General features: G+C 43.3%; 1 protein-coding gene across 1 annotated transcript in view; it reads left to right on the forward strand.

The window, feature by feature from the left end:
* PTCH1 (patched 1) overlaps window positions 1-14,797 on the forward strand; it is a 97,321-nt gene extending 82,524 nt beyond the window's left edge. The window contains 6 exon segments of the mRNA XM_080972264.1: window positions 738-836; window positions 838-881; window positions 4,943-5,042; window positions 8,410-8,664; window positions 10,028-10,559; window positions 11,932-14,797. Of these exon segments, the coding sequence (XP_080828390.1) occupies window positions 738-836; window positions 838-881; window positions 4,943-5,042; window positions 8,410-8,664; window positions 10,028-10,558 (1,029 nt within the window). The 3' untranslated portion in view covers window position 10,559; window positions 11,932-14,797.
* The last annotated feature ends 485 nt before the right edge of the window (window positions 14,798-15,282 follow it).

Here is a 15,282-nt window from a genome sequence, read left to right on the forward strand (position 1 = left end):
GAATGGCCCCACTCACCTGTCAGACTTTGGCTTTGAAGAGTACAGGAGATAATGATCTGGCCTGCCAGTGAGATCCGTGTCCTCATCCCTATGCGAGGGTAACATCCCCCCAAGCTGCCTCCCCATGCCAGCGTGACCCCACCCAGAGACGGCCTTTTTTAATTTGCAGAAGCGGCAGGAGTGCAGGCTCTCCATCCATGGCTTGGGACTTTTCATATTACCTTAGAGGTGTTGGAAGCACCTCTGCCTTAGCAACTTCCAAACCACCAGCACAAAGGAAGAAGTTGTTGGTTATTTATTATTGCTTTGTTTTTACTCTAGAGCAGAAGAGAGGCACTTGTGGCATTTTCTGTCTCAGCAGCCAAAACAACTTGACTAGCTTAGGTACTGCACACTTTGTCTCGGAGGGGTGGTGAGGAGGACCACATTTTTTGCTGCTGCTTCAGGCAGCGAGATGTCTTGGGCTGACTCTGCTGCAGTCACGGGGCTTAACCTCCCAGGGAGGGTTGAATTCTAACACCTCTCACTTTACAGATTAAGCCTTCTGATTGATTACAAAATAAATGTCTGCCTTAAGCCTCGTTAGCCGGTTATTCATATATGTATAGTAAGAAGACCTGTCAATTGCCAATTGAGGTTGTAGCATCTTTCCTCTCCTCTGGGGACTCCCTCCCCCTTAGGAATCCCTCATAAGCTGCTCACACTATTCTGATGGCATGAACTTCATTCTTTCCCAGGCCTTTCTGACTGCCATAGGAGACAAGAACCGCAGGGCTGTCCTTGCCTTAAAGCACATGTTTGCACCAGTGTTGGATGGAGCTGTGTCTACGCTGCTCGGGTGTGTTAATGCTTGCAGGATCCGAGTTTGACTTTATTGTCAGGTAAAACATGTGTGCATCCTGCCTCTCCCTTTGCTTAATTAAAATTAAATGAATGTAGCAGAGCCTCATTTATCTGACTGGGCAAGGGCACCTATAATGGTTACTGGATAATCCAAAATTTGGTTAGAGAATCACTATTTCATTGGGATTAGACTATGATGGTGAGCTGTGCTGGAACACCCCGGTGAGTTCAGGAAGCTGCAAGTGCAAGTTCCTCTAGCTCAGAGTTGCCTACACTGACTGGCAGCAGCTGTCCAAGGTTTCAGGTAAGGGATTTTCCCAGCACTGTCTGGAGATGTGCTGGCGAACTTGGATCCTTTTTATATGCAGAGCACATGCTCTCCCCTAAGCTGTGGCCCTTTCCTGATCACGTAAGTGAGGTTCCTTTCATGGGAATGCTGCCATGCTTCTCCATTTACCTGCTGCTGCAGTGCTGTGCATGATGTGCTTGCTTATGCCATGGTTTCATTTTTACTCTGCTTTATTACTCCGCTAGTTTCATTTTAGTAGCTGTTTCTATTGCAAGTACTGGATTTTGTTTAAAATAATTTTAAAAGCTTCCCGCTCAGAAAAGGCCTTATACAGCCTATAGTTTGTTCAACAGCAACATTAAGTTATTCCCAAAGAGTGGTTAGCTGGAGGTGACCTTTAACCTAAGCACTCTCCCAAACTATTTACATGCAGAGTACTTTGAGTGGAGAAGCCTGAAAAACTATAAACATCCTGAAACTGAAACTCCCTTTACCTCACCCCCGCCACTGAAGATTATAGAACAGTTTGGCTGACCAAAAATAAAAAGTTCAGGGTAGAATGTGAGCAGGCAGGCACCTATAACATCACGGAATGTAACATAAAATACACAGTGAAGCCTGAAGGCCTTTCTGTCTGAAGCTAAAGGGAGCCTGTTTTCTTGTGGCTTTAATTAAGAATGTGAATACAGCAGATAAAAGCATAGAGCAAGTTTTTTTTTTTCTTTGGGAAGGAATTTGAGAGGGTGATGAAATGGATCCTGTTTTGCTCCAAACAGTCTGTGCAAAGTCACTGAGCAGAAAGGCAAAAAATGTTGTCTATTTTGCAGAATTGCACGGCAAATAAACAAATCAAAAGAGCAAGTTAGTAGACGCTGCAATTAAGGCAGACAGCAGCTAGATTGATGATGAAGAATAATTAATATAAATACCAAAAAAGGTGTGTAAAGTTGTAATAAAGGGGGGGACTGTAGTGTGGAAACATATATTATTGTAGTTTCTCATGACTTTATGAAATCATAACCTCTTTCTAATCTGCCTCAACCTATAAACTGGTATACACCTTGGTGCCACTGCAACCTCCCCCAGCCCACGATTTCCCTCACCTACTTAGTACCTGCACCATGCCTCCTGGTGGTCCATCCCCAGCCCCACTTTGAGAAATGATGACTCTACAGATCAGTGAGCAGAGTTTGGCTCATGGAACGAAGTGCTCTTGGGTCTTAACTCCCCACCCCACAGCCACCTGCACCCTTTGAAAATCTACTCTGTGCAGGGTTGGGGGAATCTGTGGAACAGCATGAAAGGTGGAGACGTGGGCTTCACAGAGAAGGGGTAACTGGCCAAAGGGGAGAATGACCCTCTGCTGGATCCAAATGGAAGGATTCCTTCCACAAATCCTTTTGAAGCCAACCTAGTGTGCTACTGCTCTCTCTTGGTGACTGTGTGTGTATATGCACGACAAAGAACAGCTGGAGAAAGTTTGCAATCTGTCAGGCACTGCTACTGACTGTCCCCCATTCATCTCTGTGGGACTTTTGCTCACACTCTGCTCTAAACAAATGGACGTTACCAGTGTTTGGGTGGATTGCAGCTATGGTCTACTTTAGGTAATAAGGATTGTAACACAATTTTCCAATTAGAATTAAACTTTGAGGTGTTTGTTTTTTTAAACAATTAAGCAGCGTATAAATTTTATAAAATGAAATAAATGGGTATTTTAACGCTTTTAACTTTGTCTTTATTCATTTGGCCTTCTCGTCGTCTAACACAACCAGGGTTTAGCTTCCCTGTTGTTGTTTTTAAAAGATGGCTCTCAAGTCAATGAGCAACGCTTGGGCCTTGTTTCGTGGCATGGGGAAGGCGCCAGACTATAACGGCAAGGAGTAGGTTTTTAGCCCAATAGCTCATCCGGGTAGAGCTTTTGTATACTCAAAGTGGTCAGATCTGTAATCGCCCTGTTTATACTAGAGTTAGACTGATGGGATGCAAATGTCTCCAATGCCTCGTGTTGATGGTATGTCCCAGTTAGTTTACATTAGTGTAGGACATAAGCTAAGCCAGCTGGATCAGGCCAGTGCCCCATCTAGTCCAGAGTCCTGTTCTCACAGTGGCTGACCAGATGCCCACGGGAAGCTTGCAAGTGGGTCGTGACTGTGGCAGCACTCTGCCCAGCTGCAATTCCCAGGGACGCGGGTGGCGCTGTGGTCTAAACCACAGAGCCTAGGCCTTGCTGATCAGAAGGTTGGCGGTTTAAATCCCCGCGACAGGGTGAGCTCCCATTGCTCGGTCACAGCTCCTGCCCACCTAGCAGTTCAAAAGCACATCAAAGTGCAAGTAGATAAATAGGTACCACTCCGGCGGGAAGGTAAACGACGTTTCCATGCGCTGCTCTGGTTTCGCCAGAAGCGGCTTAGTCATGCTGGCCACATGACCCGGAAGCTGTACGCCGGCTCCCTCGGCCTATAGAGCGAGATGAGTGCCGCAACCCCAGAGTCGTCCGCGACTGGACCTAATGCTCAGGGGTACCTTTACCTTGACAGTGGAGCTAGAACTTAGCAATTGTGGCTAGTGGCCATTGATCCTCCATGATTTGGGGGTTTTTTGGTGCTAATGCAGGGTAGAAATTCCTATATGTAATCCTACTGTAATAGCATGACAGTTGTAGCTTTGCACATTAATAAGATTTGATCTGTTTAAACCAGAGACATTGGCAAATGGGTTGCCCCCTTCTGCCTCTTTCTTCAAACTGTTGCCCAAGACCCAAAGCCTCGAAATCCATTAGCTTCAAAATGCATCTTTGAGCTTAGCCTCTGTCGTCCCCCCCACCCCCCAAATGCTGGATACCCAACTAGTAAGGCTTTCCTCTTGCTGGCAGGTTTACCACAGTATTCATGAAGGATACCAGACCTTAGCCCTCAATGGTGGGAAAGGACAACCACTCGTGCACTCTCCTCTTCTTCCATAGTACTTCAGCCTTTATGTTTGAATTGGCTGACACAAAACAAGAGCATTCAGAGATGCTAAATTGTTCAACAAAAGATTAGCCTGCAATGCAGCTCTGCTATTGTAGAGTGCTCTTTCTCAGTACAATGCTCCGGCTCACCATAGAATGCCCTGCATTTTCTTTGCAAAAAGCTGGTTCCTGTGTCTAAAAAGGTTGCAATTTGAGCTATTTGGTAAAACTGGAACTCACAGAATTCAAGGCGGAAAGTTGTGATTAATGAATGGCAAGGGAAAGCCTTACCTGATACACTAGAGATTTAATTAGAGATTCTGCTGTTAGACGCAGAAGCATTTCACAGTGGATTAGCTGCTGGGAGAAGTAGGCTTCTTTTTCCTTCTAGGCTAAATTGTTTAAATTCTACACCCTTCACTTCATTTGTTTGCTTCTGCTGCTTCCCCCCCCCCTTTTTTTTTCTTTTTTGCTAATGGGGGCCCCTTTTCATTGTATTTGTGCTTTCAATCTGTTCAGTCATTCAGTTCGCATTCCATATTTTTGTGTTTGTGTAACACATTCATAAATAACATTACATGCTGCAAGATTTCGATAAATTAACAAGCGTTTTTTCTTTCTTTCTTTCTTCCCTTTTTGAACTAACACTTTGGGTTGTGGAATGTAGCCTCTCTAATCCAAAAGGTAAAAAGAAGGGGGGGGGCATTTGAAAACCCTGCATACTGACTTTGTACATTAAAGAAAAAACAATGTTGAGTGTTGGTGTGTTTGTTTAGTAAAATATGTTTTATATTTTTGTTTACAGTTCTAAATCATATTTTCAGCTTTTTAACACATAGTATGTTGAAATATTCCAGGTATTTCTTTGCTGTTTTGGCAATTTTAACAATCTTGGGTGCTTTGAATGGACTGGTGCTACTCCCCATTCTCCTTTCCCTTTTCGGACCATATCCTGAGGTCAGTATTGCATTACTTGCAAATTGTGGTTGTTCTTTTCACTGCTACTAATTATTATGTTACGTGATTTGGTGCAAAAAACAGAATTTTTCATTGCATATACATTGGAGTATCTGAAATCTGATGTGCTTGTGCAAATCTAACTCCTTCAACTGTTTTGTGCTAAAAAGCAGTCTAGCATAGTTGCTGACCTCAAGAGCATGACATTTGCCATCAGGCGAAGAAGACAACATTCTTCCTGATATCCAAATCCATTCATGTACTTATTTCTCGCAGTATCACAACAACCACCAAGAAACAGTACCTACTAAAGCTCAGAAACCATAAACTACAAGTATGGGAAGTGAGATACCACCAAATTTAATTTGCATCTATTATTGGGTGCCACAATCTGGTCACTCTTGTGGAACTCCTTGTAGGCAGGTGCTTCCCATTTCTCCTTTATGGGCAGGGGAATTCTGTGTTCATGCATTATAAGAAAACACCTGTACCATACATTTAAAGTACTCTTACACCACTTAAAAATTCATGGCTTCTTCCAAAGAAGTCTAGGATCTGCAGTTGTTGTTGTTTAGTCGTGTCCTATTCTTCGTCACCCCGTGGACCAGAGCACTCCAGGCATTCCTGTCTTCCACTACCTCCCACAGTTTGGTCAAACTCATGATAGTAGCTTTGAGAACACTGTCCTACCATCTCGTCCTCTGTCATCCCCTTCTCCTTCTGCCCTCAATATTTCCCAACATCAGGTTCTTTTCCAGGGGGTCTTCTATTCTCATGAGGTGGCCAAAGTATTGGCGCCTCAGCTTCAGGATCTGTCCTTCCAGCGAGCACTCAGGGTTGATTTCCTTCAGAATGGATAGGTTTGATCTTCTTGCAGTCCATGGGACTCTCAAGAGTCTCCTCCAGCACCATAATTCAAAAGCATCAGTTGTTCAGCAATCAGCCTTCTTTACCATTTCCCTCAGAGAACTGTGATTCCTAGAGTGGTTTAACAACCAGTCCTTCACAGGGTATTCTGGAAATTCCCTACTCTGTGAGGGGAGTTGGGATCTCCTAACAACTCTCAGCCTTAACATTTACAGTTCCTAGGGTTATTTGGAAGAAGCCACAATTGTTAAAAGTGGTATAAGTAAAGGTAAAGGGACCCCTGACCATTAGGTCCAGTTGTGACCGACTCTGGGGTTGCGGCGCTCATCTCACTTTATTGGCTGAGGGAGCCGGCGTAGAGCTTCCGGGTCATGTGGCCAGCATGACTAAGCCGCTTCTGGCGAACCAGAGCAGCACACGGAAACACTGGTAGGTTAGGCAAGGTCAATCAGTGAGCTTCATAGCTGTGGGGGGTGGGGATTTGAACCCTGGTCTCCCAGTATACCACACTGCCATTCATTCAGGCTGATCACCCCCGATAGAGTGCTTATGAGTAGGATTTGGGCCTGCTGCAAGCAAGCCCATGCTTGCCCCATATTAAGGTTACCAGACATCCCCGTTTCCTGGGGACAGTCCCCGGATTTACAAATCAGTCCCCATACAAAATCTGTTGAACTTGAAAAGTGTCCCCGGATTCATTGAAAAAAATCTGGTAACCTTACCATAGCTGTAAGCTGCTCCTGCTGCCACCACCCATTGCTTCCTCTGTCACAAGGCCCCATGATAATTTATCATGTATTCAGGCAAGGACAGGTAGAGGTGGCTTTTGGTGGTTCCAGCCAAGTGTCCAGTTGAGTTCCAACATCCTAATGGGGAAAATTACACTCTGCACATGATTCCCAGTGAGAAAAAGGCTCCTGGAAGACCTCTTCAGTGGAAATTGTGTGTGGTGTGTCCTTTGTCCCAGGCCAATTCCTGGCGGGGAGGAGGGGTGGCCTGCAAGCAGCTGAAGCTGTCGCTTCCCTGTCTCAAAGTGAGTTGGGATGGAGGAAGGGGAAGCTGTGGCAGGCCCCTTGTGAGCAACTGCAATGAAAGTTTGCAGTGCCCTTGGGCCTTTGTGTGTGTTTAAATAGTCCCTTTTGGGCTCCTGCCTCCCTGAGGCAGACAGCTTTGGATCATGAATGTGGAGTCATGAATTCTGTGCTAAATTAATGCAAGTTAAACAGATTTGCCCATTTCATTCAATTTGCATGTTTGTTTTCGCTGTCAGTATCGTACCACCCCCACCCCAAGAATTGGTTTGCCCTCAGCCAAGAACAGTTTGTGGGATATGGGGTGGGGGAAATAACGTAGATCTTTTGCAACACAGGTGGCGCTGTGGGTTAAACCACAGAGCCTAGCACTTGCCGATCAGAAGGTCGGTGGTTCGAATCCCTGTGACGGGCTGAGCTCCTGTTGCTCTGTCCCAGCTCCTGCCAACCTAGCGGTTCGAAAGCACAAAGTGCAAGTAGATAAATAGGTACCGCTCCGGCGGGAAGGTAAACGGCATTTCCGTGCGCTGCTCTGGTTCACCAGACGCGGCTTAGTCATGACCCGGAAGTTGTACGCCGGCTCCCTCGGCCAATAAAGCGAGATGAGCGCCGCAACCCCAGAGTCGGTCACGACTGGACCTAATGGTCAGGGGTCCCTTTACCTTTACCTTCTATGGCACAATTAAAAATCTCTATTTTGTGTGCCCATCCACCAAACCTCAGATGGCAGAGGGACCCTGAGCAAGTCTCCTATGCTGAATAGTGCATTGATAGTTACGTGTGGAAGGAGGGAATCCTTAGGGCAGGAATTTCCAACTCCCAAGAGACTGTGATCTACTCCCAGTATACAAAAACTGGCAGTGATCTACCCATTGTCATTGGAGGGAGGGAGGAGTGTGTGTTGGGTGGGTGGATTGCCCAGAGTTTTTTAGCTTTGGGGGGGAAGGATTGCACAGAGTTTTTTAGCTTTGGGGGGGAAGGATTGCACAGAGTTTTTAGCTTTGGGAGGGGAAGGATTGCCCAGAGTTGTTAAGCTTTGGGGGGGAAGGATTGCCCAGAGTTTTTTAGCTTTCCTCCCATAACTTTTTGTACACAATAAGAATCCCGCGATCTATCAGGATCAGCCAGGGATCTACCAGTAGATCACGATCTACTGGTTGGACATCCCTGCCTTAGGGTATTCTGGCCCCAGGCCATTTAGGGCTTAAAAAGTTAAGAGGCTATGTACTAGACTTGGAAATAGATTGGTAATGTAGATTAGAATAAAAAATCAGTTTAAGACACAGTTTGATAAAAGGTATTAAATGCAGACATTTAGTTCATGCTTTGGTATTAGAAACATTTTAAAAATGGAAGCAGTTTTACTGTAGTTCATCTCCGAAGTGATGCGAGCTTATTTCACCAAAGTAAAGTTATTTTCTCCAGATGCTTCTACAGACCACTAAGAGATTTTAAACTGTCATTCCTAGGTTTCCCCAGTCGATGGAAGGAGCAGGTTACCTACGCCATCTTCTGAGCCTCCCCCCAGCATTGTGAGGTTCACCATACCACCTGGTCATGCACAGAATGGGTCAGATTCTTCCGATTCTGAGTACAGTTCTCAGACCACGGTATCTGGAATCAGTGAGGAGCTCCATCAGTATGAGTCCACTCAAAGATCTGGTGCCCCGGTCCGCCAAGTAATTGTTGAAGCAACTGAAAATCCAGTATTTGCCAGATCCACTGTAAGTAACCCAAATCTCTGTTTCTCTTTTCCAGCTTTCATGTATAAATCTAACATTCCATTCCTTAACTAGTTTGCAACATAGATGTAGATCCACATTTCTCAGATTGGTGCATGTCTTAGGCTAGAGTCCGGTCTGAAACTTCAAGCCTGTGACAGTAAGATATCCAGGCTGATCTCCCAAACATATGACCATAATTTAGGGAAGATTCATTTTCCTACATGCACACACACACACACACACACACCAGTGCCCAGTTTCTCTTTGGAGTTGCGTACTTAAGGAACATTTAAAAAGCAAATCACCACTTGCACAGGGATAGTCACAAACATTCCTGTTACCAAAGGTGCCCTTTTTACAGTAGCCACAGTTACGGAAATGGCCGCAGCAGCTTGTTCACACTAAAGTTTATCTACACTGTTGCATATCTTGGCACATGATTTCAAGGAGAACATAAACGCTGCCTTTCTGAAAATTGTCCCTTAATTTTTGGCTCTACTTGATGTGAACCTCAAAAGCATTTCAGGAAAGAATGGGAAGTGTTGGTGCCAATTCAGTACTAAAAAAGGAAATGTAGGCATAGTTCTTTGTATCACATTTCCCCCCTATTTGCAGATTTTCGGGATATGGGGATGCGTTTGATACAGCTCTGGTAATATTGCCTCTTTTGACAGAAGGGCAAGTTTGTAATCTGGCAGGTTCTCTCACACCCACTAAGTATCCTTGGTGAAATTAATAATGTAAAATAGGTTGGCTTGAAAAAAAGAAAACAAATCTTATCAGAGCAAAGAATGGCACATAAACCACCAGTCTTTTTTATTATTATTTCCAACTCTACAATATCTTTCATTTAATTGTTATAACATGGAATATGTGCTCTAAGGTATACAGAAGATACAGTGTAAATTATTGCATTGATAAAATTCATGTTTTCCATTCTGTGTCTATCTCATTTTGTGACTTCCCTCCACCACAACACCACATCCTTTAATATATTTTGAACTTGTCATTGTGTAATATATATTAGTTACTTTGGCCCCCAGAACAATCTTACAATAATTTTTTTCGCTCCTTTGCGAACTTAGTCCATGCATATCAATAAATTTGTTTTGGAACAATGTTTTGTCATATATTCTTCTAAAGAGTTCCTTTCCTTCTTAAGTTTTTGATTCGACTGAGATCTAATGGCTGCTGTCATTTTAGCCAACTCTGTGAATTCACATAATTTGCTTAACCAATCAGGGGATCAGTCTTTTGCCCCTTCAAGCAGCTTAGCCACCATGTTCTTTCAGGTTGTGGAGGAGCTACCATCATTTGTTGCCATAGCCTTATTAAAGATTTCCGTGCCCCATTTCCTTCCCAGGTGGTTCAGCCAGATACAAGGTATTATCAGCCAAGCCCAAGATCACAGGCTTACCAAGAGTCTGGATCCCAGCAAACCTGGCATCAAAATAAGCAGCCCAAAAGAGAACCAAGGGAAGGACTCCGGCCACCCCCTTACCGGCCGCGCAGGGATGCTTTTGAAACGTCTACTGATGGGCACTCCTGCCCTAGTAACAGGGACTGCTCTAGCCAGAGAGCTCGTTCTCAGAACAACAGAAACGCAGCCTTTACTGCCACGGGCACGTCGGTGCCTGCGTACGGCCAGCCTATCACTACTGTGACTGCCTCAGCATCAGTTACTGTCGCTGTGCACCCTCCAATGCACGGCCACAGTACTCGCGGAGGAGGCTTTCCATCCTACGAGGGATACCACGAAAGCGACCATGGACAATTTGAGGACCCTCACGTGCCTTTCAATGTCCGGTGTGAGAGGAGGAACTCTAAAGTAGAAGTAATAGAAGTGCAAGATGTTGAATGTGAAGAGAGAACTCGTGGCAGCAGCTCGGATTAAGGTAAGGGTTTCTGCAAGATCTAGAATCCCAGAAGAACTTTTCCATGTGGAGAAGATGATTGTGCAGTTGTGGAAGGTTGTGTGGTGATAAGAAATCAGAAGGCTGTCAGACACATAATAATTTTTAGGGTTATATCATACAGTTGCATGAGGAATTGCATGATTGTACACTTATTGGTCAAGGGCCGCGGGTGGCACTGTGGGTTAAATCACAGAGCCTAGGACTTGCCGATCAGAAGGTCAGCGGTTCGAATCCCCGTTACGGGGTGAGCTCCCGTTGCTCGGTCCCTGCTCCTGCCAACCTAGCAGTTCGAAAGCACATCAAAGTGCAAGAAGATACATAGGTACCGCTCCGGCGGGAAGGTAAACGGCGTTTCCTTGCGCTGCTCTGGTTCGCCAGAAGTGGCTTAGTCATGCTGGCCACATGACCTGGAAGCTGTACGCCGGCTCCCTCGGCCAGTAAAGCGAGATGAGCGTCGCAACCCCAGAGTCGGTCACAACTGGACCTAATGGTCAGGGGTCCCTTTACCTTTACCTTTACACTTCTTGGTTACTGGAAATTCCTTGTCTGTGGAGAGCTAGAATACTGGGGGAAAGGCTTCTAAGATATTCCATCAAATGTGGTAGCTTTCAGTAGACAAGGAGTCTTTAATGTCAATCATGCTATCCAACCCCTAAAGTGCTACAGTCCCAGAAAGGTAGTAAACTTTGTGTTTCCACTTCCATTTTCAGCTGACCATGCTTTCTCATTTATGTTTATGTGCAAACACAACCTAGGAAGGACAAAGAAGCAGTAGATATATAGAACGGGAAAGTAGATGGAAGAAAAGTTTTCACTATTAGAGATTTTAATGGTGGAAAAACTAAACTTGAGAGACTTTACTTTTGCCTTTATTATTGCTTTTGTTAGGGACATCTATGAAAAGCTAGGCTATGCATAGTTTAGTGTAACCTGCCTTAGAATAAGTACACAGACTGAATTGCCTGTGATTTCCTTTCTTCTGTAAGATTCTAAGGGTAATGAACTCAGGAAAACTCAAAATCCAGATATGAAATGATGTTCATTTAGTTCAGATGCTGGTGCTAACTTGACAAAAGCTGAGACTCACATCTGCCCGTTGTGATTGTGAACCTGGGCAAGCTAGACATCCAGAAATGGAAAAACTAAGAATTAACAAGGCCCTTTAAAAAAAAAAGGACCTGTTTAAACCATTTGGCCACAGGAAGTCACTGTCATGGCTGGGAAAAGAACATAGGCCTCATGGCTTTTAATTGCAGAACTTGTCAGATGGCTTGGGGCTGAGGTGATTTATTTATCTTTGCTGAACTTTAGGTGAACAGTGGGGCTCCTTTTTTTGTCTCTATTTGTACAGGGAAATAACTGAAGCAAAGAAGAGGCCAAAGATGGGGAACCACCTCCTCTTTCCAGAACTGCTTGAAGAGAAACTGCCTGAAGTTATGAAGAACAATCCTGCATCAGGGCAACAGTTCACCATTACTGTAACCTATTGTATTATTTTGTGAAATATTTCTATAAATATTTAAAAGATGTACACATATGTAATATACAAGAGAAACCGTGTAAAGTAGTATAATCTGGAGTTATTTTGACTCCTGTTTAACGGAGTGGGGACTGTTTTGTTTGTGCTCTGTTTGTACATTGATCTCTGTGCCACAACTAAGCTTAATCTAGTCGTAAATTTCAGCATATGTTTGCTGCTGCTTAAAATATTGTATAATTTACATGTATAATTCTATGCAAATATTGCTAATGTATTAGGGTTTGTTTGTTTTTGTTTGTTTTGTAAAGGTACATATGTGTGTGCGTGTGTTAAAGTATTTTTAAAATTTCCATATCACAGCCCTGTGGTAGTGATATGTTTCTGTTAACTTTCAAACACGCTATGCGTGATAATTTTTCTTTTTCTGTTTTTTTTCCTTTTTTTTAAAAAACGAGCAGAAATGAAGAGCAGTGTGTTTAACCTTGATAAGTGTAGCTGTGGGGGGCGGCTTTGTGGTGTGTGTGTGTGTGTGTGTGTGTGTGTGTATGTAGTTGTATACTGTAGTTACTTTATGGAGCACCGACTAGCGGGAATTTCCATCACGTGCCCCACTGAAATTCTTCTTTCGTGTTCAAGTATATGATTCTTGTGCTGTGCTAATCCAATGGGTCGTGTGCAAGAGATTTTCTCAGAAGTGTGTGCTTACTGTTCCTTGACCTTGAAAAACAACCCACGGTGGCTAAGGCTCCAATCTTGCACATGTATACTTGTGAGTAGGTTCCAGTGAAATTAGTGGGACTTCCATGAGTGGTATTCAAGCTGAAATCAAGTTAGTCTTGACTGATGGAGTTCATTGATTTCAATGGTCTACTCTGGGTGTGTATGTAGCCACATGTAGAATTGCACCTAACTTGGTAAAAAGAAAACTAATGAAAATATTCTAAGAGCTTAACAGCTGCTACTGACATTCATCAAAGAGCAGAGATAAAGGAGAAGCGTGGACAGACTGGGATTAGCATTTGTGGGTTCTAGTTCCTGTTGCACCAGATTTGATTTTAGGGAAACTACCTAATCTGCCTATACCTCTTTGCTCATATGTACTATGGTTAGAATTGTGTCTCTCAGCGGTAATGAAGGTTTTCATCCCCAGTGAATCATACGACAAGAACGCCATAATAAAATGTTGCTTGAAGCTAAAGGCTGGTGAAAGCCTTGGCGTGTGCTAATTGCATAGATATAATTTTTTTAGAGGCGGTTGTTGCTACATTCCGAACCTAGTACAACTAATATAGTTGCCATAGTGCCGTATATCCCCATAGTTTCGGAAAACTTCAGGTAAATAAAAGGCAGCTTCCATTCAGGAAGTAGTTGAATTGGTCTCTTAATACCTCCAGGTTCTTAACCCTAGGAGAGGCACAGCCCTGTTTTGATCATGCTTGAACTGGAAGGACCAGTGGTGGAAAGAGAGACTTGAGCGAGAAGGCACCGCATTGTTTCAGTGGTACATAAGCTACTGTTTCGAAGGGCACCAAAGCTCAATCTACAGCTCCAGCGTCCTGTCCAACGTGAAAAATGCTTGTGGCAAAAAGGGCCCAATTGGGCCCTAGAAGTGTCACGATGTCAGACGATAAAACAAGGACAAAAGCTGTGCAACAGAACAGGACGCTACGAATTGCAAGCTACCTTTCACTGCCAAGAGTTGCAGCGGCAGAGGTCATGGTGGTGCCCCACGGATTATGCTTTGGGGCCACTCACTCTGCGCTCTAGCCCCATGATTATTATTACTGAAACAGGAAGAGAAGCAGAAAGTGGGAAAGGCTTTGATGTTCAATAGCCCCTTCACCTTAGCCTGTGTGTGTGTGTGTGTGTGTGTGAGAGAGAGAGAGAGAGATTCCCCCCCTCTTTTTTTGTGGGGTGCCTGCTCCTTGGTGCATAGTATAGACCATCTGTCTTCTTGTCACATTGGCAAAAAGAGATCTCAGTGGCTGGCTGTTCTGTTTTTTGTTTTTGTTTTAATAAAAATCTTTAATTTTTGTTGATATTTATATTTTTGTATCATAAGAATGTTTTCTTACAGTATTTGTCATGCCAGTTTATAACAAACACAATGCAGGGATTTTATTTCTATTGGAAACACTATTACAGCTATGTTTCTACTTTTTAATGGAATCTTTATTTGTATAGAATGCTTACTAATGTTAAATAGGAAGAGAGTATATAACATTTACATTAAGGACTCATTTTGTAGCTTTTTAGAGTGAGGAGTTAAAAGGAAAAAAAAATATTCAGACTGGGTCTCATTGCCTGCTTTGTTTTGAGCAGAAATGGGTTGTGTTTCAGTTACAAAGATAAAAGTATGCCATATAATTTATTTATATGAAAATTTATTTTTGTAGTGTATATAGTAGCTCTCAATTCTTTTGACAGAATTATATTTTTAAAGAGTTTATATGTAATGATGATACCATTATGTTTTGGAACATTACTGAGACATAAATACAATGCACATTTTTAATTACAAGTCCCATTTGCAAACAAAGAAAATGTTAACAGTGTTAAAAGAGAGTGTGGATATTCATGTCATTCTGAACTGTTTTAGTTGCCATTTTGCGATCTAGCATGGTTCTCAATTTTAAATCATGAGTGAAAATTTGTACAAACTCTCTAAACTTTAATGTTCAAACACTGATAGAAATTCTAACATGAATAAAAAATATTATAACTTATTGGTTACGTATTTAGTTGTTTGTGGAATGTTTATTTAAAACACGGAGAGTCGTATCGTTTAATTTGAGTCAGGCAATGCAGCAGAAACAATGGTATAGACAACCTTTTTAGATGATGCAAATTGTTAGGTTAAAATGCTACTCATTCATTCATTTATATCCCACCAACGAACTCATGGTGGTGTACCTAATTCTCCACCCCACACTTATTTTATCCTCACAACAACCTGGTCACCCAGTAGGCTTCATGGCTGAGTGGGAATTTGAACCCGGGTCTCTCATGTTTTGGGCCATCTTTCTAACCACTACACCACACTAGCTCTCAGTATTAAAGTAGGTTGCCCAAGTGCACAGCCAGAACTTTGTCTCTGATGGACTGAGACTGCTCTGCTCATCAGAAATGGCAAAGAGAACATAAAAGAGGAGGCCTACTGCATCAGACCAAAGGTTTCTGTTGCCCAACGTCCTGTTCTCACAATGGTCCAACAGATTCCTA

Source organism: Podarcis pityusensis (genome assembly GCF_964106645.2).
Source record: "Podarcis pityusensis genome assembly, chromosome: 11".
In the NCBI taxonomy this organism is placed as follows: domain Eukaryota; kingdom Metazoa; phylum Chordata; class Lepidosauria; order Squamata; family Lacertidae; genus Podarcis; species Podarcis pityusensis.